This window comes from Mustela lutreola, chromosome 15 (assembly GCF_030435805.1).
Source record: "Mustela lutreola isolate mMusLut2 chromosome 15, mMusLut2.pri, whole genome shotgun sequence".
Classification (NCBI taxonomy): Eukaryota; Metazoa; Chordata; class Mammalia; order Carnivora; family Mustelidae; genus Mustela; species Mustela lutreola.
In genome coordinates this window covers 50,890,985-50,915,979 of record NC_081304.1, presented here as the reverse complement: position 1 = coordinate 50,915,979, position 24,995 = coordinate 50,890,985, and the positions used below count along the sequence as shown (strand labels likewise).

The 24,995-nt window shown below is 51.7% G+C and overlaps 1 protein-coding gene across 1 annotated transcript; it reads left to right on the top strand.

Moving 5' to 3' along the window:
- Positions 1–93: 93 nt before the first annotated feature.
- On the top strand, positions 94–22,022 carry P2RX1 (purinergic receptor P2X 1). The gene is made up of 12 exons (XM_059150184.1): positions 94–5,812; positions 14,726–14,873; positions 15,174–15,245; positions 15,682–15,751; positions 16,003–16,099; positions 16,433–16,513; positions 16,799–16,940; positions 19,104–19,231; positions 19,638–19,728; positions 20,158–20,223; positions 20,566–20,667; positions 20,781–22,022. The coding sequence occupies exons 1-12, from the start codon at positions 5,676–5,678 to the stop codon at positions 20,844–20,846; spliced, it is 1,200 nt and encodes a 399-aa protein (XP_059006167.1). The 5' UTR covers positions 94–5,675; the 3' UTR covers positions 20,847–22,022.
- Positions 22,023–24,995: the final 2,973 nt, after the last annotated feature.

Below are 24,995 nucleotides of genomic sequence, written 5' to 3'. Positions count from 1 at the left end.
GTGTGTTCACCTGGGTTCCCACAACCCACACCCACTCACATCAGGAAACTGGAGCCAGGGTCTGGGGTTCCCACATTGCCAGCCAGGGATTGCTGTCTTCTAAGACAAGACCCAGGAGATGCACTGATTTCCTGACCCACACTCAAAGGGCAGATGCACGACTCTGCTCACAGAGACAGCACTTGATAGTTTGTGTATGTGTTCAAAGCCCTTTGCACATGTTAAGATTCAAATGTCGTCACTGGGGAAACAGGCTGGGAGGGGTTCATGACAGCCTGGGGCAGGGCTAGGCCTAGAGCCAAAGTATCAGGAGCCTCCAGCCCTGGCCATTCCCTGGGTCCTACATCTCTCCCTGAGGTTTCTCTCTCTGTTTACTTGCCCTCTTTGAACCCCAGGATGCCATTGACTTCTTGCCCTCCTAGGCCCAGCTCAAGAACACCTCCCCAAGGCTTCCCTCAACTCAGATTGTCCAGGGACCTTGGAGAGGTTGCTTGGTGTTCATTCCTGACTCACTCAGGCAGCCCTACTCTCTAGGAGCAGGGACTCTGTGGCACGAATAGCGATATGTCCCTGTCTCCTTCCTCTCCTTCCTCTGGAGGGTAGATTCACTCATGAAGTTTCTGTATCTAATCTTCTGCCCAGCTGCCCTGCAAAGGGAAATCAGGCCCTGCCCAAAGATCCAGAGGCAGGACTGACTATGTGATTTGTGGGGCTCAGTGCAAAATGAAAATGTGGATCCCTTGTTTAGCAATTAAGAGTTTCCTAGCAGGGACAGCAGAGTATGAAAACGAAATGCAGGGCCTTTCTGGGCACGGGGGTTCTGTGCAGCTGCCTAGGTGCTATGTCTGGAAGAGACAAAACCCACCTTCAGGAGCTCCTGGGTTTTATTTCTGGGAAGGGCAACATTTGGTGCATAGTTCACAGTAGGAGCCAAGGATGGGCAGAAGGCTTCTTCCTTCTGCACAGTCCATCCGGGAGGCCCCCCAGATCCCAAAACCATTCCATACGCCTCATCTCCCTGGGCACCCGACTGACTCCTTTAGGTGGGCCAGGCAGGGGTGAGGGCCCCATCTACAGATGAAGACCCCGAAGGTCTCTAAAAGCCTGACTGTCTAGCTGGTTCCATCATGGCGGTCAGAGCATGGAGCGGAGATGGGTTTGGAGGGTTGGCTAGGAGACAGACCAGCTTTGCTACTCCCATCAGCTGCTGGAGCTCATAACCAGCCTGCACAAGTGCAGCCCTGCCAGTCCACAGCATGGAGCCTCGCAGGTCAAGATTGAGCAGCCAAGGTAAACAGAGGTTTCCTACCTCACAGCCACTCACCCAAGAGGGAATTCCAGGGCAAGCCCTGGCACACTTCTCACTGGCTCAGGGAGGCAGCTGCCAAAATGCCCAAGGCCTCACCCTGCCCCCTCCATCGGCCCCTGTTGTGCTATTCCCCATGCCTCCCACACTGTACCCCACAGAGGGGTAGGAGAGACTCTGTTGGGGGCTCACTGGGAGGAATGGAAGGGCAAAATTAGGAAATGAAGACCTAATCCGCACACAAAGAGCTGAACCCTGGGAGTTTTACTCATCATAGCCCCAAACCGGAAACAACCAAAATAACCATCAACAGGAGACGGGCAAGCTGTGGTATGCCCACACAACAGAATACTGCTCAGCAATCAAAAGGAGCAGACTACAGCTCTATGCCACAGCGTGGATGAAGCTTAACCCCTTGTGCTGAGCTAAAGAAGCTCATACTGTGCAATTCCACCTCTGTGAATGTCTAGAAAAGGCAAAGCAAATCTGTAGTGACAAAACAGACCAGTGATTGCCTTGGTCGGGGAGGGATTGGCAGCGAAACAGCAGGTGCGAACATTCTAGGGTGACAGATGATGATGCCAGGGGTTATATGCATTTGTCAAAACTCATTAAAGTGTGTGTCTACAATGGGTACATTTTACTGTACATCAATTATACCTCAATACAGCTTGATTTAGAAGAAAAGAAAGAGGTAGGAGCCAGAGGAGGGGGGTGGGCATGTGGCTGCCATGGGTGTTAGAGGTTTCAGCAACCTCAGGAGGCAAGGAGGCAAGTCTCCCAAGGGGTGTTCAGTGTTTGAGGGGCAGGGAGCTGGATGAGCCCCAAGGAGTCCCCACATTCCAGGGACAGGAAGAGGACGGGGACCAAGAGGAAATGTCCCAAAAGGATGGAGGAGAACCAGAGGGTTATGATGGCTCAGATGCTGGGGAGAAGGAGCTCATAGTTGGGGGTGGGGATGGTTAGAAAAGGCCGGAGGAGCTGTGCAAGGTCTAGGCAAGAGGAGAAACAAAGCACGAGGACCTCTGCTGCAGCTTCCCTATAGATCCCCATTCCCACAACCTCCCTTTGACAGTCTCTGTTAGGCTGACCCAGGGCCCTACTCTAGCCAGCATCTAAGGGGCTGAGTGGCACTGAGTGAGCCCTGGGACACTGACATGCCCAGCGTGGGGAATTGGACTGAAGTCTGCAAGCAGAGGTGTCATCCCCACAACCTTGGGATGCCGAATGGCTAAGGAGACCCACTGGAATCTGTGCCAACCCCCTTGAGGGCCTGGGTTGGCCTCCAGGGTGGACACAGGCCCCCTCCACACTCCACAGAACTGCTAAATTTAGCCAGGCAGAGAAGGCTGTCCTGGGTCTGAGGGCTTGGCAGCATTGCCTTGTCTCCCTACAAGGTCTGGCCCACTACCGGAGCTGGCCACTCGGCCTTTGGGCTTATAAGGCAGGTCTAGCAGCTCTCAAGTGCTGGAGTCTTGGGGTGGGCTCTTGGCCAAACTCTCAGACTTTGGGGAGCCTCCTTTCCAGCCACAAGCAGACATGGGAGCTATTTGGGCAAGCCACTCAATTTCTAGAGCCTCAGTTTCCCTATCTGTAAAATGGGGGTTCCAGTACCTACTTCAGGGGGACTGTTTTAAAAAAGAAATCTGCTCAGTATGAAAGTACTGTGTCCTCTGTAAACTCTGACCCTGGCCCTGCTCATCTTTGTACCACCCCCTGACGATGCCTAGAATAATCACAGATGTCTGTTCTTGGGGATGCCAAGAGTTGGGGCAAGGAGGGAAAGCATAGGCCTGGATGGAAAGGTGTATTTTAGAATCAGTGAAAGGTATTGGTCCTAGCAGCTGCCTGTTGTACTCTGGCAAAGTTATTAGCAAAAAAAGAGATTTATAATTGGGAAGATGAATATAATTGCTCTTATTTCTTTTTATTTTGGGCATGCTTTGGATATGACCATCCCAAATGAGATAGTCCCCCACGATAGTCTGTTTGCTAACTGTCAGGGTCAGAACTGAGGCTCTAACAGGAGCACAGGAGCACACACAGGTGTGTGTTTCCAAGCAAGGGTGTCTGAGTATCTAAGGAGACCCATCGGAGCCTTGTGCTGAACTGCTTGAAGACCTGGGCTGGCCTTTGGGATGGGCATAGGCCCCTCTGTGGTCCAGTGGTTGCTAAATTTAGCCAGGCAAAGGAAGCCATCTTTCCATTAGTCCATCTGTCAGAAGCCTGGCTCCTTGGAAGTGGGGAGAGGGGGTGATGGAGGAGGTGGATGAGATCATGGTGATGATGTGAAAAGGGCAGGTGCAGATTGGAGAATGACTGTCTGACTTCCTTTCCTCTCCTTCCTCCCCTCTGCCCACCTCATCTAGTGCCTGTTACCCTCCTGAATGTTCAGGAATCATGGGTGGAGGGGGACACAGAGACAGCTCCTGTACAGCGTTAGCACCCACCCCCATGCTTGATTGCAAGCAATTCACGTCCTGGGACCTGCTATCCCAAGAGCCATGGGATCAACCTGGAAAGGGAATAGGCCGTTTTTTTCTGGGATCAAGACCAGGCCAAGAGGACATGGCACCCACAGGCCTGGCTCCTAGCATCTCTGGATTTTTTCTTTAGAAAGCCCAGGATATGGTTCTGACCTGCCCCTCTTGAAGGTAATGTTGGACAGACAGTTGGGCCTGATTGATGAGGCTGATCTGTTTGAGTGGGGAGATTGGTTTAGGGTGCTGAAGGGGCCATGGGCTTGCCCTCTGTGGAGGCCCTTGCTGCCAGGAAAGCAGCTCTACTTAGACAGGCGGCTGGGATTTCCAGCCCCAAAGCCTGGCTCCTTGCCTAGAGCAATTTCCCAGTTAAAGGCTTGCCAGGAAGAAGATTCCTATCAGCCTTCATAGTGAGGCACCTTGGACTGCAGGGGAGTTACCCACACCCCCAGGGGACACCCAGCCTCCATCTCCCATCTCCAGAGGAAGCCCCAAGAACACCTGGCAGGGTTGATGGCCAACAAGGGAGGCCTTCCTGCTTCAAGTTGAGGCCTCTAGTACTGCTTAGAGTGAGCTTGGGCGATTCATTTCTCCTCTCTGAGTTCATTTCTTCATCTGCAAAATAAGGCATTGGGTCAGGGGAGACCTCCAGCTCTAGGGCTCCAAAAGCAAATGTAATACCTCTGTCCGGCCCCCAGTCCCCTGGGGCCCTTGCATTCATGCCCTGGGCTGTGGTTGAAGACAGGGTCTGCAGAGGGTCTATACCTTAAGATCAATAATAGCCTCAGGATTTTGTCCTCAGTGTTGTTGGGACCCATCCCCTTGGGGCCTCTACCAAGGAGGGGAATCCCATTATCATCCCCATTTCATAGATGAGGATGCAAGCTCAGACTGGTGAGGCAAGTTACCCAAGACCTCGAAGGCAGCTAGCAGCAGAGCCAATGATATTAACTGAGGCTGTCTGATGTCAATGTCAGGCTTTCCCACTTTTGTCTCAGGAGCCCAGTGGCAGTAAGTGGCCCCTGAATCTTCTAGGCACTTGCCTCCTTCTGCTTGTTTTTTGGGAGGTGGAGATGTGGCTGGGACAGAACAAATGATGGGAGAGAAGAGAGGAGCTGTAGAGATGCCAGCCAATGCTAAGGTTGACTGGGCAAAGGCCAGGCTTGGACTCAGAGGGACAGGTGGACAGAAGCTGGGCTATAAGGACAGAGGTGGGGGTCTTGCTGCAGGCACTGGAAGTATCAGACAGCTGATACTTCCAGAAATGGCCCTGCTTCCTCTTCTGCTCTCCTGGCCACAAACCCCCCAGAGACTGAGCTCCCCACCTGGGGACACAGGTAGAACGGGGAGGATGTTTGGATTTCGGAATGGGTCCCTGGTTTGGGGAAGGCTTCAGCCTGAGGCCACTCCACCCAAGTCCTGGCCTTGTTCTGTTCCCCCAGGTTCATGGGGGGCTGGCAGCTTTATCTTTGCCTTGTGACGGGTGGCCCGTGGTTTCCTGCCAACAGCTCCTCTTTCCGGAGGCTCAGCAGGGCCCAGGCGGAGCCAGAAGGAGCTGTGGGGTTGGACTTGGGTGGCCCCAGCAGCCCCGCCCCCATCTATCTTTGGGAATTTATTTGTCCACAGAAGCTGCTGGCTCGCAGTCCATTGCCTGCCAGGGGCCAAGAGCTGCTCTGATCACCCAAGGATTCTATTTTTCAAGCCAAGTGCCTTCAACTGACCCCTGACTCCTGACCTCTGGCCCCAGCTGCCCTATTCTGCCCTACCCTTCCTAAGGGGCCAGGAAGCCCCCCGGGCTTCCACTGTAGACGTGGGCATTGACACCCGGCTCACCTCAAGAGCAAAGGCTGTGCAAAGGACTCAGTTCTCGGGCCCCAGCCTGGCCCACCATGGCACAGCGACTCCAGGATGAACTGGCTGCTTTTTTCTTTGAGTATGACACTCCCCGAATGGTGCTCGTGCGCAACAAGAAGGTGGGCGTCGTCTTCCGCCTGATCCAGCTTGTGGTTCTGGTCTACGTCATTGGGTGAGTCTGGGCCCCCTACCTGCCACGCTTCTTGTACCAGCTTCCAACCTGGGCCTCTCCTCCAGGCTCTGGGAGGCTCCCATGACCCCAAGGAGCGCCTCTTCCTCTTCCTTGGCTGTCATCCTCCCTAACAGACTGTAGGGTTACTCAGAAGGAATGAAAGCCTGCAAACTCACTGTCAAGATGGGGACAGTTTGGCAGAGAGGGGAAGTCCTGCCCTGGGTCATATGGTGAACAAGAGGCAAAGCCGTTGGGCCCTGAGGAACTGACTCACTATTAACGGTCTCTCAAGTGGTGAGTGGTGCCGGAGGCCAGGGCCCTAGCAAACCACAACCAGACTCCTTCTACTTCTGACCCTCCTTGCCATGCCAGGCAGAGACACACCCCATTTTCAAAGCCAAACCCCATTTTATAGGACAGGCCCTGTTCCCACCTGCCCTGCCTAAATTAGAGGCATCCTCAGATACTTGAAACCCCCAGCGTAAAGAAACTTCCAAATTCAGAACATCTGGTACCTTAATGGTGGCCTGTCAGGCAGGGATTGGAGGTCAGTTCTGGTCCCAGGGATGACTGCTCCTTTCTAAGCATCTTGAGACCTGTCCCACTGTCCCAGGAGAGCAGAAGCAGAAGAAGTAAGGTAGTGCTCCCCTGCAGTCTGGCCAACCTGGGAGCCAGGACAGGCCTGACCATGGCTTACACATATGTGTGCTTCCGTGAGCACACATGTGCATGGTGGTGTGTGTAAGGATGTGTGTCATACCTGGAGCTCTGTGTGGATGCACGTGTTCTGTGTCTGGGCACATGCCTACGGGGTGGCTGCTGGGTGTTTCCCTGTGTCTGAGTACCCACATGTGTATGTCTTGTGGCTAAGGTGATTGGGCACCTGATGTGGGTGCCCCGGCGGGGCGGGGGGGGGGCATCATGTCTACTCAGGGTGATACAGCAGAGGGTTCTTGGAGCTCCCAGGGCCAATGAAGGAGTTTCAGCTCCTGCTGAGGGGGTTTGGGGGCACCCGGCAGAATCACTGTGCTGTGGGATTCTGAGGGCCCTGTCCCTCTCCTGTCCATGTCCCCATTTTTGCTGTGGGACTAGAGCCCAGCGTGGGCTGACTAGGAGGCCAGACAGTGACCATATCATTCTGGTCCCTCCAGGGCCTGTGATATCCAAAACATCTCTCCCTCTACCCTGTCCGGCCCCCAAGGCCTCAGAGCTGTTCAGGTGGAGTCCAAACCAGGACCTAACCCTGTGCCACTTTTCAGCCTCTGCTTCCCTCCCGTTCACAGACCAATTTGACATCTGTAATGCCATTTGAGCTTGTGAGGAAAACTGAGGACCAGAAAGGAGTAGTGGTCACATAGCAAGTCCCAGCTAGAACTGAGGCCTCTTGACCCCCAGTCCTCAGCACTGCCTTCTCCTTTCCCACCTCACTAGGGCTCTGAGAACGTTAAAATGGGACACTGATGCTCTGATACCAAGCACAGGATGGGCCTAAACGCTCAGCATTAGCTGCATTCCTGACCTTCTAGGCCAGCCCAGGCCTAGCCCATGCTTCACCAGAAGAGGCTGGAGAATATGGTCCTCACTGTGGCCCTATTGCCCCTTATTTCTGCTTTAAGTCAGCAGTGGGAGCAGGGCCAGGGCCCTCTTGTGCATTGGTGACAGACTGTGAGAGGGAAAGTGACAGCCCCCCCACCCCACTCCTCATATCCCGCAAGCCAACATCCGGTCCTGAACACATACCTCCAGTAACAGAGACCTGCCTTCCTCCCTCCTTGCTTTCCTCCCTCCAAGGATAGTCTACTCGGTTTCCACATGGATGTGGCCTCCTCAGGGTTGGTGAGGCTCAGAGACACTGGGTGATTTAGTCTGGATCTCACAACCAGAAAGAGGCTGAACCAGATTTGAATCCAGCTGCATGGCTCCAAATTTGGCCTTCACAGCCTGGAAGGGAAACATCCTGGGAGTGGAGCATTGACATGCCCAAGTCATACAGTGGAGAGCGGAAGGCAGGGTCCCCCACAACACCCACCCCCTCACAACCCCACCCTCAAGCCCAGACTTTCTGTTCTGACTATAACTCTTGCTGTCTCTAGCATCCTTGTCTGGCCTCTGCCCGCTGCTTTGCTGACTGCTCAGTTGCAGACAGAAACCGGCCTGGACTTGGTCTCACTCTCCTGAGTTTTAGTTTCCCAACTGTTCCATGGACCAAGGTTTGGGGGGAACCCTCTAAAGATGCTGTACACAGGCTTGTTTCTGAGGAGGGATGCCTTTCCTTAATTAGCCCTCTTCCCAAGGCCCCTGTCCGTCTGAATGTCTGGTCCTGTGGGTGCTGCAGGGTACAAAGGCGAGAATGGGAGGAGAGCCAGACTCCCGCATTCCAGAGACAGAGGCACCAACAAGATGGAGGGTGGGCAGACACAAAGACAGAACCAGACAGAGGGACAGACACTGACATACAACCACTCAGGTGAAGGGAGAGGTCCTGAGACTGAGAGATGGCCAATTACTAAGAGGCAGAGAGGTTGATGTTGAGAACCCAAGCAGACACTGAGAAGGCAAACTGAAGCTGTGTTCTCTATCAGTCACACTCTTCTGGGGAGTCCATGGCAAATGGAGAGAGCAAGTGGGCCTTGAGGCCCTGGTGGTCTGAGCTAAGATCACACTCTTCTTGTCTCAGATTGGTTAATTTGCAGTCAGAACCGTCTCCTGGGAGGTGATGAGCTCTCTGTAACTCAGTATAGAGGCAGTATACATGGGCTGTCATCCATGACCTAAGAGGCCCAAACAAGGAGTGTACTGGGATATATCCCTGCCTGGAGAGCTCTGGTTTGGGGAGGACAGAGGTCTGGCTGTGGTATACAGGGGGTCCCAATGGGATTTGTGAATGCTACGTGGTAAATGGAGCCTGTAAACCTTCCTGGAAGAGAAAACAGTGTGGTGGAACCAGCCTTGAGCAAAAAAGCCTGGGGGCTATAAGCCAGGCAAGCCTGCTCTTGGCTTTCTCTTTGCCACTACCCCCCTCCTCCCTCATCTACCTCCACACAGAGCTCTCGAGTTTGCATGCTTCTGAGATGTTTAAATGGGTCCCTCAGCATACCAATCAGGAATAAGGATAGATACAAATTATTGATCAGAAAAAGACATCCAGGGACATTTCTACAGCATCTTCTCTGTGCCTATTGCTGTGCCGGGATCCATGCAACAGAGGTGCGGTACAGGGTGACCAAAGGACAAGTGAGGCGTGGAGGGTGAGTTATCCAGTATTCCTTTGGTTCCTAGAGAAGAGTGGGGCTATCGAGTGGTTTATGCAACTGAAAAAAAAAAAAAAAAAAAATCAGTAAAGGCTTCAGGCCTGGCCAGCTCCTCCATGCTGAGGGCACAGGAAGAGCAAGTTCTGCAGGGAGATGGGGAATTCAGGTGGGTCCCATTTGGGTTCTCCAAAGAAGCTAGCCAGGATTTTCTCTTCTTCCCAGCTCTACTATCTTCTGGGCTTCATTCTTAGGCAGTCTCTCTGTCCTCATAGTGACAAAATGACCACCAGCATCTGCAACCTGACATCTCACCAGCTTAGCCATCTCTAGGGCATAAGACTATCTCTTTTTCCAGACTTCCAGCAAAACTTCCAGATCTAATTCTTACTGGCAGGGATCAGACCAAATGCCTACTACAAAACCGATTGTTATGGCCAAGGAAATGAAAAACCCTTGTTGGTAGGTAGAGTCTCGTCATGTGTCTACGTGGTCCAGGTACTCCTGCTGGAAATCCGAGAGCGATCAAAGGCTCTGGGGCAGGAAAAGAGCAGTAAAAGATTCACTAAGGTTAGGCTGTGGAGCATGAAAGGACCCAAGGGAAAGGAGGTGGAAGAGTGAGTACAGCCACTGATTCAGGCCTCTGAATGCCAGGCTGAAAAACATGAGCTTTCTCCTACAGATTTTGGGGAGCCATAGAAGGATGTCTAGCAGGGGAAGGCCCAGGGCAAGCAGAGGATGGGGAGGGAGCAGGAGGGCAGGAGGACGCCATGCCAAGGCAGAAGCAGTGAGCATGGAAAACAGAAGTAGTCATCCTGGTGAGCCCCACACCAGGGAGGTGTGTGTGTGTGGAGGGGGTGCCCACTGCTTAGTTTCTGCCCAATATTGCTGCAGCAGTTCACGGCCCAGCACAGCCAGAGTTTTTGACTTCTTAAGAGCAGTGAGAAATTGGAATTTATGAGCAAAAGGAGCCTTTTGGTATTTAGAGGTTGGTGAGTCATTAAAAAAATGTTTAAACATGAATTGTCAGCCTAATTTATCTGTAGACAACATGTAGACTAATCTCCAAACACTCAGTGTGGGGCCCAGCTCTAAACTCAATCCCTCCCGGGCCTGGAGTCTGGTCTTGCCTCTTCCCAAGGCTGCTGTACCCCGTAGCATCTGCCTGGTCTGGTTAGCGCCTGCCCATGGTTGCACCTTGTGTCCCCACCGGCCATAACATACCGTCGCATCCCCACACCAGTTGCCCTGGCATCTGCCTCAGCTCCTCTGTGTCTCAGCCTCTCACAGAAAAACCCCTTTTGGTCCTTAGATGAAAGCCAAGAGAGGGCCACAAAGAATGTGGGGATAATAGGAAATGAGGGTGTGAGGCTTTGGGGAGGATGGGGCAGGCATAGTGCCGTCCTCCAAGACGAGGGCACCAGAGGGGCAAGTTCTGCAGGGGACATGAGGCACTCAGGTTGTTATTAGTGAAATGCTGTAACATTCACCCTTTAGGAATATTCAGTTCAGTGCTTGTTTGTATGTATAATCACAAAGTTGTGTCACCATCACCACCATCTAGTCCACAACGCGTCACTACTCCAGAAAGAGACTCTGTACTCCTTAGCAATAACTCCTCATTCTTTCTCTCTACAGCCTGCTTGGCCCGCTCTGGATATCTCATAGAAATAAAATCATATGTGGCCTTTCGTGTCTGGCTTCTTTCATTTGGCATAATATTTGTAAAGTCCTATGTTTGTTATAACATGTGTCAGGAGTTCCTTCCTTTATATGGCTGAATACTATTTCATTGTATAGATATGTCACATTTGATTTATCTGTTCATTGGTTGATAGTGATTAGGGTTGTTTCCAGTTTTGCTTCTTATGTATAATGTTTCTGTGAGCACTTGTGTACAAGTTTTTATAAGAAAGTATTTTCAGTTCTGTTGGGTATTTTGCTGAGTCAAGTGGTAATTCCATATTTAACTTCTTGAGGAATTGCCAGGTTGTTTTGCAAGGGTTTGAGCTGAGTTTGAGGTACCTGCGGTGAGGGTGATGATGTCTACGGTGAGGGACCAGGGAGGGAGAAGGAATGGGTATCACAAAACATTGTGTCATACAGAAATGTATTTAAGACTGTTGAGTGCAGAATTTTGGTTGGCTTTGTTCACTTCTGTATTTTTAGTGCCCAGAACACTGCTTGGCACATAATAAGGACTCAATCAATAAATACTTGTTGAATCACCAAATGAATGTGTGGAATGGGATCTCCAGGGAGAGTGCAGAAGTGGAGATAAAAATCTGGGGCTGAGAAGCCAGGGGGATGGGGGGACAGGTGAACATATTAAGGGGAATTGCAGACTCAAGACAGTGAAAATAAGAGGATTATTTATTATGTGCCTACTGGATGCTAATTTCCTTAAGGAGAACTCATGGGAAATCCCCCAGTCATTTAGACTTGCTTTCTTCCTGCGACCCAACCCATAGCTCAGTACATAGGAGGGTCTTGCTCATATTTATTGAATGAAAAGCAGCATTTTTGAGGTAAGTGCCCACATCTGTTTTACTGAGAAAGCCAGGACTCAGAGAGGTTTAGCCTTTAGCCTGGTGAGGCTAAAGTCACACAGGTGGTGAGTGGCAGTGCTGATACCTGAATCATGGCTTCTGTTAGGGGCCACACTCTTGGTTACACTCTTGGTTACTCCACTATATAGACAGGGGGCCACACTCTTGGTTACTCCACTATATAGAGAGGTTCAGAACATGGTGAAGCTCCCCAGAATCCCCAAAAGCTCCTCTGAGCTTGGGCATGGAGTCAGGATCCTCCTTGGAGGAAAGAGGCTGAGGAGGGTAGGGGTAGGTGATGCGCCCAGTCTCCCTGATGATAAGGCTGGAATCACTTAGGACTGGAAGCCTTTGTCCTGCCTTGCCTGGTGCCATCTGGGACCTGCAGGGGGCAGCAGTGACCATGTTCAGGCTTGGGAAGGGCCCCTCCTGCGCCAAGCTGGGGGAGAAGCCTGGAGAAGATAAAGTGGAGACCATGGGAGGGAAGAGGAAAATTTGGGTGGGCTGACTTCCTGGAGCCTGGGGCTGGGAGACCACCCTCAGAGACCTAGCACTGACTCTGAGATTAATATGTCCAGAGAACTGCAATGAGACCTGAGCTCTGGGACACAGGAGAGGGTCTTTGAACTCTGCTTGGGCAGTCAGAGCCACAGATTTCCCCCAGAGATACAGAGCTACACACTCTGATGGGTACCACAAATGGTCACACACACACTCAAACACAGTCACACTGCATCTCCATTCAGTCTTTTTTTTTTTTTTTTTTAAATTAACATTTAATGTATTATTTGCTTCAGGGCTACAGGTCTGTGAATCATCAGGCTTACACACTTCACAGCACTCACCATAGCACATACTCTCCCCAATGGCCATCACCCAGACACCCCATCCCTCCCCCTACCGCCCTAGCTACCCTGAGATTTCCTGAGATTAAGAGTGTCTTATGGTTGGCCTCCCTTCCCCATCCCATCTTGCTTCATCTTTTCCCTCCCTACCCTGCACCACCCCCCTGCCCTGCCTTTCAAATTCCTCATATATCAGAGAGATCATATGATAATTGTCTTTCTCTGATTGACTTATTTCCCCTAGCATAATACCCTCTAGTTCCATCCACATCATTGCAAATGGCAGGATTTCAGGGTGTTGTTGTTGTTGTTGTTGTTTTTAAAGATTTTATTTATTTGTCAGAGAGAGAGAGAGGGAGAGCGAGCGAGCACAGGCAGACAGAATGGCAGGCAGAGGCAGAGGGAGAAGCAGGCTCCCCGCTGAGCAAGGAGCCCGATGTGGGACTCGATCCCAGGATGCTGGGATCATGACCTGAGCCGGAGGCAGCTGCTTAACCAACTGAGCCACCCAGGCATCCCCAGGATTTCAGAGTTTTTGATGGCTGCATAGTATTCCTGTGTGTGTGTGTGTGTGTGTGTGTGTGTGTGTGAACGTGTGTGTATCTCACATCTCCTTTATCCATTCATCTGTTGATGGACATCTAGGCTCTTTCCATAGTTTGGCTATTGTGGACATCATACAGTCTTTCCTGAAGGAAATACCCAGGACTCTCAGTTGTAAACAACAAAAACCAAACCCAAACTGCCTTAAATAAAGAAGGGAATTTCTAAGCTTGTGTAACAGGAAAGTCCAGAAGTAGTTTTTTTTTTTTTTTTTTTTGTTTTTTTTAACATGAGTCAGGCTTGGCTAGATCCGGGTCCTCAACCATTGTCAGGAGACTGCCCTCTTCCATCTCCTGGCCTAACTTTCCTCGAAGTTGGCTTCATTCTTAGACTTATCTCTCTGTGAGATAGCAAGATGACGAACCATAGTTTTGGTCTTATGCCTATTTTGCTTAGTTGCCTAATAGAAAGGATTCTTTCCCAATAACTCCCAGAAAAATCCTAGCCTCATTGCTGAAACTCCCCAGGTTGTGTGTCCATCTTTGGACCTATCCCTGTTGCTAGGGGCAATAGAACAGTGGTTGGTAAATCTTGGTAATGTGCCCCACCCTCCCTACACCCAAAGCTAGGAGGGAGGTTAATTTCATTGACTCTCCCAGACAGAAAATGGAGAACCCAAAGGAACAGGGGTTCTTCATGCTAGGAAGGAAAGGCCAGAATTTTCTAGGAAAGCTGGGAGGCGGGGCGCCAGGGTGGCTCAGTGGGTTAAAGCCTCTGCCTTCGGCTCAGGTCATTACCCCAGGGTCCTGGGATGGAGCCCCACATCGGGCTCTCTGCTCAGCAGGGAGCCTGCTTCCCCCTCTCTCTCTGCTTGCCTCTCTGCCTACTTGTGATCTCTGTCTGTCAAGTAAATAAATAAAATCTTTAAAAAGAAAAAAGAAAGAAAGAAAGCTGGGAGGCCTCCATCCTGAGACACTCCACAAGGGCCTCAACTGGGGCCACATAATGCAGAGGGCCACTTACCCCCTCTGTTTCCTTCCTGTCCCCCTTGCCAGGAGCTCCCAGCGTGGCTGAGATAATCATAGCTAATCTCTATGGAGTGCTTACTGCATGCCAGTCCCCGTTCTAAGTGATTTACATGCAGTAAGTCACAGCAAGTACAAATAGTACTATTATTGTTATTCTCATTTTACAGATGAGGAAACTGAGGCAGAGAGGGATTGAATAGCTTATCCAAAATCATGCAGCCCATGAGTAGTGTAGCTGGGATTCCAATCCATCCTCTCGGGCAACAAAGGCCAGATTTTCAGCCATCATGCTCTGCTAGTTCTCAATGGAAGAATCTCAAGAAGGAAGGAACACTCTGGGCTTGAGGATTATGGTCCAAGAAGCTTGGTCTCTAGGCCTCAGCAAATCCTGCTCTTGGAAAAGGATCTGAAAGAGTCCTTCAGTGGATCTCCTCTCCAGGAATTAGTATTTTCCTAGTAAAAAGACGGGGGGAACATTAGGTACAGGCCAGCCCGGGGAAGCAGGTGAGGCTTTCCTGCCCCCAGCCCAGATGTAGCTTTAGAAGCAGAGAATGGCTCAGAGACTCATCTGGAGAGGGGAAGGGAAAATATTTGAAATGTCTAGCTGGTGCCAGAAAGGACAGCAGCCCATATAACCTCATGCCATCTTTGAGTGGCCTGGCCCAGCTCTGACTCCTTTAACCCCCAAAACACCCCACAGGTGGGTGTTTGTCTACGAGAAGGGCTATCAGACCTCAAGTGGCCTCATCAGCAGCGTGTCTGTGAAACTCAAGGGTCTGGCTGTGACGCAGCTTCCAGGTCTGGGCCCCCAGGTCTGGGATGTAGCTGACTACGTCTTCCCCGCCCAGGTAAGCTTACTCAGGGGTATACATTCCACCCACAGGGCCTGGCTCAGAGTGGGGGTTGGACTCTGTCCAATCTCCATAGTGGATTAGTGCAGCTCCCCTCTCCCTCTGGGCCTCAGCTTCCCTGACTGTCAATGAGGGGCAAAAATAGATTGTAGTAGCAACCCATTCTGATGTCACGGGGTATGGAGGCTGCTGGGTACCAGGTGGATTCCAGGGGCTTGTTGGGCCAGTGTTTGTGTTCTCGGGGCTGTTCTCCCAACTCAGAGCTCTGTGCTTCCCTCCCCTACTCCTCATTTCCAGGGGGACAGCTCCTTCGTGATCATGACCAATTTCATTGCGACCCCCCACCAGGCTCAAGGCTACTGTGCAGAGGTGAGGACCGCCATCCATCCCCTCTCCCTGCTCCTTACAGGGGAAAATATCATGGAAGAGGAAATTGCCTTGGGCACTGAAGACAGGCTTTCTCAGGGCAAAGCTATGGTGGAATTTTAGGCATCGATTCACACAAAGTAACAGTCTGCTATTGATAGTGATGCTTCCCTCCCAGCTGTGTGTCAAGCAAGATGCTGAGCCACGGTGCCCACCCAGTCCACAAGCCCTAACGTCTCTGGTCCCTGCCAGGTGACACTGGCATAGCTTGGCATGAGCCCAGAGGGGTCCTGGGAGGGTACTGGGGAAGGAAGCTGGAAGCAAAGTTCACCCCAAAGCTAACACTGCCTCATGATTTCCCTAGGGCTCTGGTGGTGGGAGGGGCTCTCCTTAGGACACTACTGAGAGGCCTGGGATCAGCCACTCTCCCTTCCCCTAGCACCCAGAAGGGGGTACATGCACAGAAGACAGTGGCTGCACTCCAGGGAAGGCAGAAAGGAAGGCCCAAGGTAAGGTTGGCCTCCTCCTGTCCCCCTGCACAAGCCCTGTTCAGCTCCAGGCTTCCACCACCAGGAAGTCCCTCCTGCTCTCTCCCTTCCTGCCGTTCTAACCTTGGCCTGCCCTGTGCCAGACCCAGCCACATTTCTGTCCTCAGGCTTCTGGCTTTTGCTGTCCCATCACTGGGGGCTCTCAGGGATGAGGGGCCTCCTCTCTGTCCCCAGCTTGGAGTGGACACCCATGGGTTCCTCCTTTGCTCCAGGCATACGCACAGGCAAGTGTGTGGCTTTCAATGACACTGTGCGGACATGTGAGATCTTTGGCTGGTGTCCTGTGGAGGTGGATGACAACGTCCCACGGTAATGCCTTATCCATCCAGGTAGCTGGGAGCAGGTTCCCCGGCCCAGACAAAGGGGCATCTGGATCCATGTTCTGGAAAGGATCTGTCCTCCCTTCTTCCAGCCCCACACTTACCCCATCTGCATGGCCCAAGCCAATGATCCCTCTGGCCCCTGGTCAAGGGACCTGAGAGTCCATCATTACAGCACATCCATGGCCCCCCACCCCCGCCACCACTCCAGGGCACCAGGGAGATCCCATGGGTTCTCATACCCCCATACCCATAACAAACACTGTTGGGCACATGGGGGACCCCCGAGGAGAGGAGAGTAAGTGAGGACGGTGTCCTCCAGCCCTGCCCTTCTCCAAGAGGCCGAGAACTTCACACTCTTCATCAAGAACAGCATCAGCTTTCCACGCTTCAAGGTCAACAGGTTTGTGGGAAAAGGGGGCAGAAACACAGGCACCCACCTCCCCACTCCAAGGCTGCTCCAGCTAGTCTCAACTGTCTCTGTCACCTTCCACTTTGACTGATTTCACTTTGGGGGAAGAAGCCTGAGCCGGGCTCCTGGGGTGGGCCACCTTTAGTCTCAAGGGCTGTGGAAGGGGGGTTTGTGGAGCATGTGAGGAATCTCCAGAGCTTTGGGACATGGCGGTCCCCATCCCCCCGCCACCCCGCTGGCATCCTGCCGCTACCGATGTTCTCCACCCCTATGTAGGCGCAACCTGGTGGAAGAGGTGGATGCGGCCTACATGAAGACCTGCCTCTATCACAAGATCTCGCACCCACTGTGCCCCGTGTTCAAGCTCGGCTATGTGGTACAGGAGTCAGGACAGAATTTTAGCACCCTGGCTGAGAAGGTACGGTGCCAGGTTAATGAGGAGGGCTAGGTCCTGGAATCAGCAGGTCAAAGAAGGCTTTTCCATCCCAGGTAATGCCCTCTCAAGCCTCTCAGGTATGGGCTGAGTATCTATATGGATTTAGTCCCTAATATGGGGGAGTCCTGAGGGTCAGGCCTGAGTCCTCAGCAGAGCCTGGTTGGTATGGATCTGACACAGAGGAGGGGCCCAGAATGAATGGTTATGGGTAGACATTTTCACCCGGATGTTTGCTGAGGTCACACTGTTTTTTAAATATGGGATGAAGGCAGCTTGAATTCCATGCTCTATGGCCCTGAGAAGGCCTGTGCCCTGCTCAGGAATCTTGAAAATTCCAGAATCTGGGGCACCTGGGTGGCTCAGTAGGTTAAGCTGCTGCCTTCGGCTCAGGTCATGATCTCAGGGTCCTGGGATCGAGTCCCACATCGGGCTCTCTGCTCAAGGGGAGCCTGCTTCCCTTCCTCTCTCTCTGCCTGCCTCTCTGGCTGCTTGTGATCTCTCTCTCTCTCTCTCTCTCTCTCTGTCAAATAAATAAATAAATATTAAAAAAAAAAAAAAGAAAATTCCAGAATCTGGGATCTGTACAGTCACCTGGGGTTCCAAGAGAAGCAGTACCTTGTAAGGAGCACAGACCTGTCTGACTGGGTTCAGATCCTGGCTCTGCTCCTAATGAACAATGTGGTCTCAGACTAGTTAGTCTCTTACCTTGAGTGTGTCTGAGCTTTTGCACCTACGTAGTGGGGATAATAATAGCACCAGGCTTGTGGGGTTGTCTCAAAGATCAAGTGGGTTCATGCATAGGATGGCGCTTCAGTACTGCCCGGCGTGTGGTGACTCTGGGTACGTGTTCTCACGTGATCATCATCAGCCTTTTCTTATCATTGCCTATTTAGGGGTGGAAATCAGCTTCTTTTCTGTGATATCACACATACACACAAAACTTGCTCACAACACATTTATCTAAAACAGGGATCAGCAAAGTTTTTCTTTAAAGGGCCAGAGGTTTCCGTTTTGCAGGCCATATGGACTCTGTTCCAACCTTATTCAAGTCAGCTGTTAGAGAGCAAAAGCAGCCACAGAAAATATGTAAACAAGTTTGGCCCTCTGGCCTCAGTTTCCCAAACCCTGGAGGCGGTTTATACTGGAGCAACACTTCCACAACCAGAAAGCTGAATGTTAGACTTCCCCGTTCCTAAAATCTCCCTGCCACCTGTACTAGGAACTTCTCACCCCTCACTATCATCCACAGATCCTTGTATATCTACCTCCTGCCTAGTTGCCCAGCTCCTCTCCTGCTCTGACCACTTCCCAGCTCTCCGGTTGCTCAGCCTACCCCCACCTGTCCCCGATCCTCACCTTGCTCAGAAAAGCTTCACTTTCTCAAGTTTTCTCTTCCTAACCCAGGTCTTTACAGACTCACTCTTTAATTCAACATTATTTACTTGCCTTCCCCACTTTAACTTTCAGGAGTTAGCAACAAATGAGACAGACAGCCCCACTCTCACAGAGTTTATAGTCTTAGAAGAGATGGGTTAAGAATCACACAAAATGAATATATGATTTCAAAGTGACAAATGTTCCAGGAGAAAACAGAGGGTCTAACAGGTACACGTTTTTAAAGATTTATTTATTTATTTATTTATTTGACAGAGAGACATCACAAGTAGGCAAAGAGGCAGGCAGAGAGAGAGAGAGGAGGAAGCAGGCTCCCTGCTGAGCAGAGAGCCCAATGCGGGACTCGATCCCAGAACCCTGAGATCATGACCTGAGCCGAAGGCAGCGCCTTAACCCACTGAGCCACCCAGGCGCCCCCAGGCACACGTTTTTAGACTAGAGGCAGTCATTAGGGAAGGCCTCTTGGGGAAAGTGACCAAAGGATAAGAAAGGGTCAGCCTCGTGGAGCTGTATATGCAAAGGCCCTGAGGTAGAAAGAACCTGGTATATTCTAGATACCACCAGAAAGTCAGAGTGTGATGGGTGGGAGGTGGGGCCAGAGAGGGCAACAGGACCTTGCCCTGCAGTAGCTTCTCAGTGTCTCTTCTCAAACAAAAAAATGCTCCCCACTTCAAGAGATTGCTGGCACCAGCATAAGACAGGAGTTTCTTGATCCTGAAGCCTGGGTTTTAAACACCGGTTTCCCTGCAGGGCGGGGTGGTCGGCATCACCATTGACTGGAACTGTGACCTGGACTGGCATGTGCACCACTGCAAACCCATTTACGAGTTCCATGGACTGTATGAGGACAAAAACCTCTCTCCAGGCTTCAATTTCAGGTGCCTGCCAGGACCCCAGTGGTCCACCCTTCCTTGGGCTCCCAGAAGGTTGAGGGTTTTTATGTGGGTCTTGTACTCCCAGAACCCCTTGAGGCCCAGTAAGTGTCCCCAGGAAGAAAGCAGAGGAAACTGGGCAACTCCCACTGCAGGGAGCCTGCAGGGAAGAAGACCTTGGCACCCTGAGCCCCCACCCTTTGAGGCCCACCTGGCCAGGACTGGCAGGGGAAATCACTGACATCAAGAGTTAGGGTGAGGATTGAATACAGCATTCCTGGAATGAGGCCTGGGGTGTTGGGGGCATGGGACTGTCCTCACGGACCTCTGAGGGCTCCTGCTGGACTCCAAGAACACTGGACCCCAAACTGTTCTCCACACCTTCTTCTACAACCTCACCCTTTCCCCCAAGGTTTGCCAGGCACTTTGTGGAGAATGGGACTAACCACCGCCACCTCTTCAAGGTGTTTGGGATTCGCTTTGACATTCTCGTGAATGGCAAGGTGAGCATCCAGTGTGAAGGACAGCCAGAGACACGTTTTTAGTTCCCGTGAGTGCTTGTTGGGTGTCCATGGTTATAGACAACAGGAAGTTGACTGGGCTTCATTCAGCAGTTTTACTGCTGATAACCAATGGGCATGATAACCACTGAGGGCAGGTCTTTCCAGCCAGTGACCTCACCTCCTCCACTACCTCCCTCTGTCCAGGGAAGCAGAGCCAAGGTCAAAACCAAGGACTTCTAACCAGCAGCTGAGACCCCACATAGAGCCAGAGCTGTGCGGAGCAGGCTGTGGAGCTGGCTAATGGTGGGGGTAGAGGGTAGCAAGGGGGAACTCCTTGACCCAAGTCTGGCCTTGGGGTTTCTGAGGAAGGCCTTTTCTACCTGGCTCCTTCTGACTGTTAATCCTTCTTTCCCTGGACCCTGCCACCAGGCTGGAAAGTTTGACATCATCCCCACAATGACAACCATTGGCTCTGGCATTGGCATCTTTGGGGTGGTAAGTGCTAGGGTCACAGGGTCATTGTACTAAGGTCAGTCCCTCCCCTTCCACATCTCAGTGGCAGCTACCACATCCTTACTGAGCCCAGCCCACCACCCCAGACCCACAGTATGTCTGAAGAAACTGAGGCCCAGAGCTGGGGCAGGACCAAAGTGGGAGGGGGTGGTCTTGATCTCCCAAGGGACATGCAATGCCTCATCCCCCCTTCTAGAATATGAGGTCTAGGTAGAGCAGGGTCGAGCCAGGCCCCCCAGCTAGAAAGGATTGAAGTGGGACATGGAGGGTTCTGTCCCTGCCCCCAAGATTCCCATGCTCTATCTGCCCCTTCCTTGCCCTCAGGCCACGGTTCTCTGTGACCTGTTGCTGCTCCACATCCTGCCCAAAAGGCACTACTACAAGCAGAAGAAGTTCAAGTATGCAGAGGACATGGGGTCAGGGGCGGTAAGAGATTTCCCTGATTGGGGCCTTTCTGAGGCCTTAGGTCCACATGTCCGTGTTGGGGGGCCAACTGCTTCTCTGAGGCTGACTTTTTGTTCCCTCCAATGCTTACACAGGGCGAGCGTGACCCCGCAGCCACCAGCTCCACCCTGAGCCTGCAGGAGAACATGAAGACATCCTGACCCTTACCCCCTGACTCCTGACTGGACACAGCATGAGGCTTCAGGCAGGGGCCCTGGTGGGGTCCCAACCAGGACAGAATGGTCTCTGCAGGAGCTCTCTGCCCTCTTAGCCAGGCAGGCACTAGGGTCTTGTCAGCTCAGTGGGGACACTGGGAGGGACCTGTTCGAGTCTGGGCTCTGGCCCCAACTCCACAAGCCACAAGGGAGCTTTGCTCCAGCCTCAGCCACTCCTGGTCTAGAGAGCCTGGGGTTGGGCAGGCCTCCTCTCACACTCCTCTATCAGAGCTGTGTGCTTCTCGCTCTGAGTCCTCAAGCACTGCACTGCCTCGTGTCTCTAGGTTCATGCTTTCCCATATGGCAGACACTAGTCACGATGAGATGACCATTTAAATTTATATTAATTTAAACTGAATAAAATAAAAAAATTCAGTTCCTAAAACTAGCCAGCCACATTACAACTGCTAAATAGATACATGTGCCTAATAGCTGCCATATTGGACCACATAGAATATTGCAGAAAGTTCTATTGGATGGCTCTGCTTGAGCCCTGTTTCTTACTGGTCCCAGATTTTCCTAGGGAGCTTGTCAACATTGCAGGCACCTGGGCCGACCTCAGATCTCCCGAACCAGCATTTCTAGGGCTGGCCACGGAGATGCAAGGATAGCAAACTCCCCAGGCCATTGTAAAGGCTGAAGTTTAAGAACTGCTCCCGATTGGGTATCAGATTTTGCCTGGGCCTGCCTGACCTGGCAGATGCAGGCTTTGAGTAGGTGTGTGGTGTACTTCCAAGCCACATGGTGTTTCATGTACACACCCTATGTACACTCTCATCTACATGCACAACCCCCTCCCATCCACACTCTGGCTTTGAACAGCTGGGGCCCTGCAAACACAGCCATCTGGACAGACCTATGCCCTCAAGTACAGACACATGGTCCACGCAACAGCACCTCCACAGAGCTAGGCTTCTCCCTAAGTGTGTCAAGCCGGGACAGTCCCTTCTAGCCATGAATCCTCACTCAGCTACCTCGGGTTGGGGTGGAGCCCTGGCCACCCCCTGGTTTGCGCCCCCTGCTTATGGCCCAGCCGCAGCACCCAAGGCCTGACCAATTCTGTCTGAACACAAGGTCTGGGGAAAGTGAGAGGTGGTGTACAATAAAAGGAATGAGGACAGACTTAACGCCTTCTGTACTTTTCCCTGTCTGAAACTAGGCGTCCCCATCTGTGGAATGCAGGGTTGAGCTGAGAGATCTTTGAGGTCCTCTGGATCTCTTGTTAGACAGTGTGGTGAGTGGTGAGTCGACACTTAGGCCCTGAGCCCAGCAGGGTCAGTGTTGGAGGTCAGCTCACCTCTGTCCATGGGCCACTGTACCCAAACACTGGAGCTCCTTCTGGTCCTCCATGTACCCCTAACACAGCTTTGAGAGGCCTGGCACTCAGACAAGCAGATATTCTCTGGAGTGGCCTCAGGAAAGCAGGAATAAGAACGGGGCTGGCTGCTCCGGGAGAGAGACTTGAGGGAATCCCAGAGAGGGGAGGAAGGTCTTGAATGGAGATAATGTGGAAAGATTCCCCAGGGGCCCTGCAGTGGGCAAGACCTGCAGTCTGGACCTGTGCCCAGTCAGGGTCTCTGGGAACCACCCCCCCATCACCAAATTCCATTTAGACCAGTGCTCTCCAACAGCAGTGATGGAAACATTCTCTATCTGTGCTTTCCAAAATGGTAGTCACTAGCCACAGGTGGCCACTAAATGTTGAAAACGCGGCTAGTGAAACCAAGGAACTGAATTTTTAATTTTATTTACTTTTAACTAATTTAAATCACCACACATGGCTAGTGGCAGTAAGAAATGATATTGGACGGCACAGGCCAGGCCTCTCCCTGTCCTTCAGGCCCTTGACTTTCTACCCTCTTCCCCAGCTAAGAATCACCCTTTAGATTTTACAAGAAGGGAACTCCTTTTTCCCTCCCTTTGTTCTCCAGTCCTACCTGCTTTTGCACCTCCTGCCCCCTTCCTTCCTGAATGATCAAAGGATTCCTCCTTTGTAGCCAACCCTTCTATCTGGCCCAGAAGCCTCCTAGCTAGCAGAGGCTGCCTCTCCTCTCCAATACCTGCATTTGCTCCTCTCTTCTGCCTCCTCCTGGCCCTTGTTCCTCTGCAGCTCTTCCTGCTCTACCTTCCTGTCCCCATTCCGGAAAGACCTACACTTCTATACTTCCCTCTGCATCCTACCCTCTGCAGCTGGCTGCCAGCCCCCACCGCCAGTTCTCCTAAATGCCCTTGTCAGGTTTACCAACAGTGTCCTTGCTGCCAAATCCAAGCAGACACTTCAGCCCATATCCTGCTTGGCCTGTCGGCCTCTGACATTGTTGACCAAGCCCTCCTTTGTTGAAAGATTTCCTTCCAACAGCTCCTAGAACCCACCCTCTCCTGATTTTCCAGCCAGACCAGTATATACGGAAAAGAGTTTTCAACTGCAGCTCTGCCAAGGGTCACTGTATGTCCGTAGGCAAGTTGCTTAACTCTTCAAGCTTCTTGAGGAGTCAGGGATAATAACAGCCTCTACTCAGGTTGGGAGAAGATAAGATACGTATATGTAAAGTGTCTGGCATACCAGTAGCACTCTGCCTCTTCATCCAGCCTCCCTTTCGATGGTGGAGTCAGCTGGTTGTTCCCGGGTATCTATCCTCTCTGTAGTGATGCAACCCTTGGTTCTTCACGGGGTATGGGGCCGCCTAGCATGGAAACTGCATTTCCCAGCCTCTTCTCCCTGCTGGGTCTGACCATGTGACTAAGTTTTAGCTAATGGGATATATGTGGAAGTATCATGTGACACCTTTTGGGAACTTTCCTTAAAGGAGAGCTGCTGCGGATCCTTTGCCCTCTTCTTCATCCTTGTCTTTATCCACTGCCTGGAATGCATATGTGATGGTTGGAGCTCTAGCCACCACCTTGAACCATGAAGACAAGAGTCACACCCAGAGGTTGCTGGCGTAGTAAGTGGAAAGAGCCACCTCTGGAAGGTCCTTGTGGAGCAGAGCTGACCTACTTACCTTGGGTTGTATTCTCTGAAGCTCTTATGTAGAATTTCTGTTACCTGAGTCAAAGTTGATCCTATTTGATACAGAAATCTTTCCACCTTAAAAGCAAGTGTTCTGTCCTTGGCCTCCGCTTTAGTTGCTCTGAGTTATCTCACCCTTTCCCATGGCTACACTTATAATTATGGGTCTTTTCTGACAACTTCCAAAACTGCCTTTCTGGCCCAGCCCTCTTTCCTGAACTCTAATCCCACATATCCAACCCGAGTGCCGTATCTAATTATTCATTAGACAAACATCTTTTGAGCACCTACATGCTCATGTTGTGTCAGACTGCATGTTGGGTGCATTAGACACAGACCCTGTCCAGAGGGGGAACACACAGGTAAACGGATGCTAAGTACATGGAAATCCCTAGGAGGAGCTATTAACCCATGCTGGGCACTGAGGACATCATAGGGAAGGACTCCTGGCAGAGGGACATTGAATCAAAACTTGAAAAGAGTTAGACAGGTAAGGTGGTTAGGACTGAGATCATGGAGGGCTTGTTTGGACCTATTCTCAGGGTACTGATGAGCCACAGAAGATTCCTAAGCAGGAGCTGACTTAGTTAGACTTGGGTTTCTGAAAGATTGCTCTGGCTTAACAACAACAACAACAACAAAAACATTGCTCTGGCTGCCAAGTGGAGAAAGGCCAGTAGGAGGAGTGAGACTGGATGGGGATGGGAGGCTGGTGAAGAGAATGCGGCAGCAATCAGTCAAGGTACACAGTGATGGTGGCCAGAGCTAAGAGAGAGGCAGAGAGCTGGAGAGAAATGAATGGATTCCAGGGATAATTAAGAGCCAGCATGAGCAGGGCTGGTTGTGGCTAGAGTGACTCCTCGTCTTCTGGCCTCAGACTAGTTTTCTGGTCCCAGACAGGGACACAAGAGGCCAGGTTTGGGGAATGATATGGAACTCTGTTTTGGGCAAGTGGTGGGGTGAGGTGCCAAAGGGTTCACAAGTGAGCTTAGCATAATTGAACCCGGAGTTGGTGAGGGATCCAGAGAAGAGGTACGGGGATGGGCACAGTCCCCAGGAATTGCCACCGTGAAGGTCAAGATGTT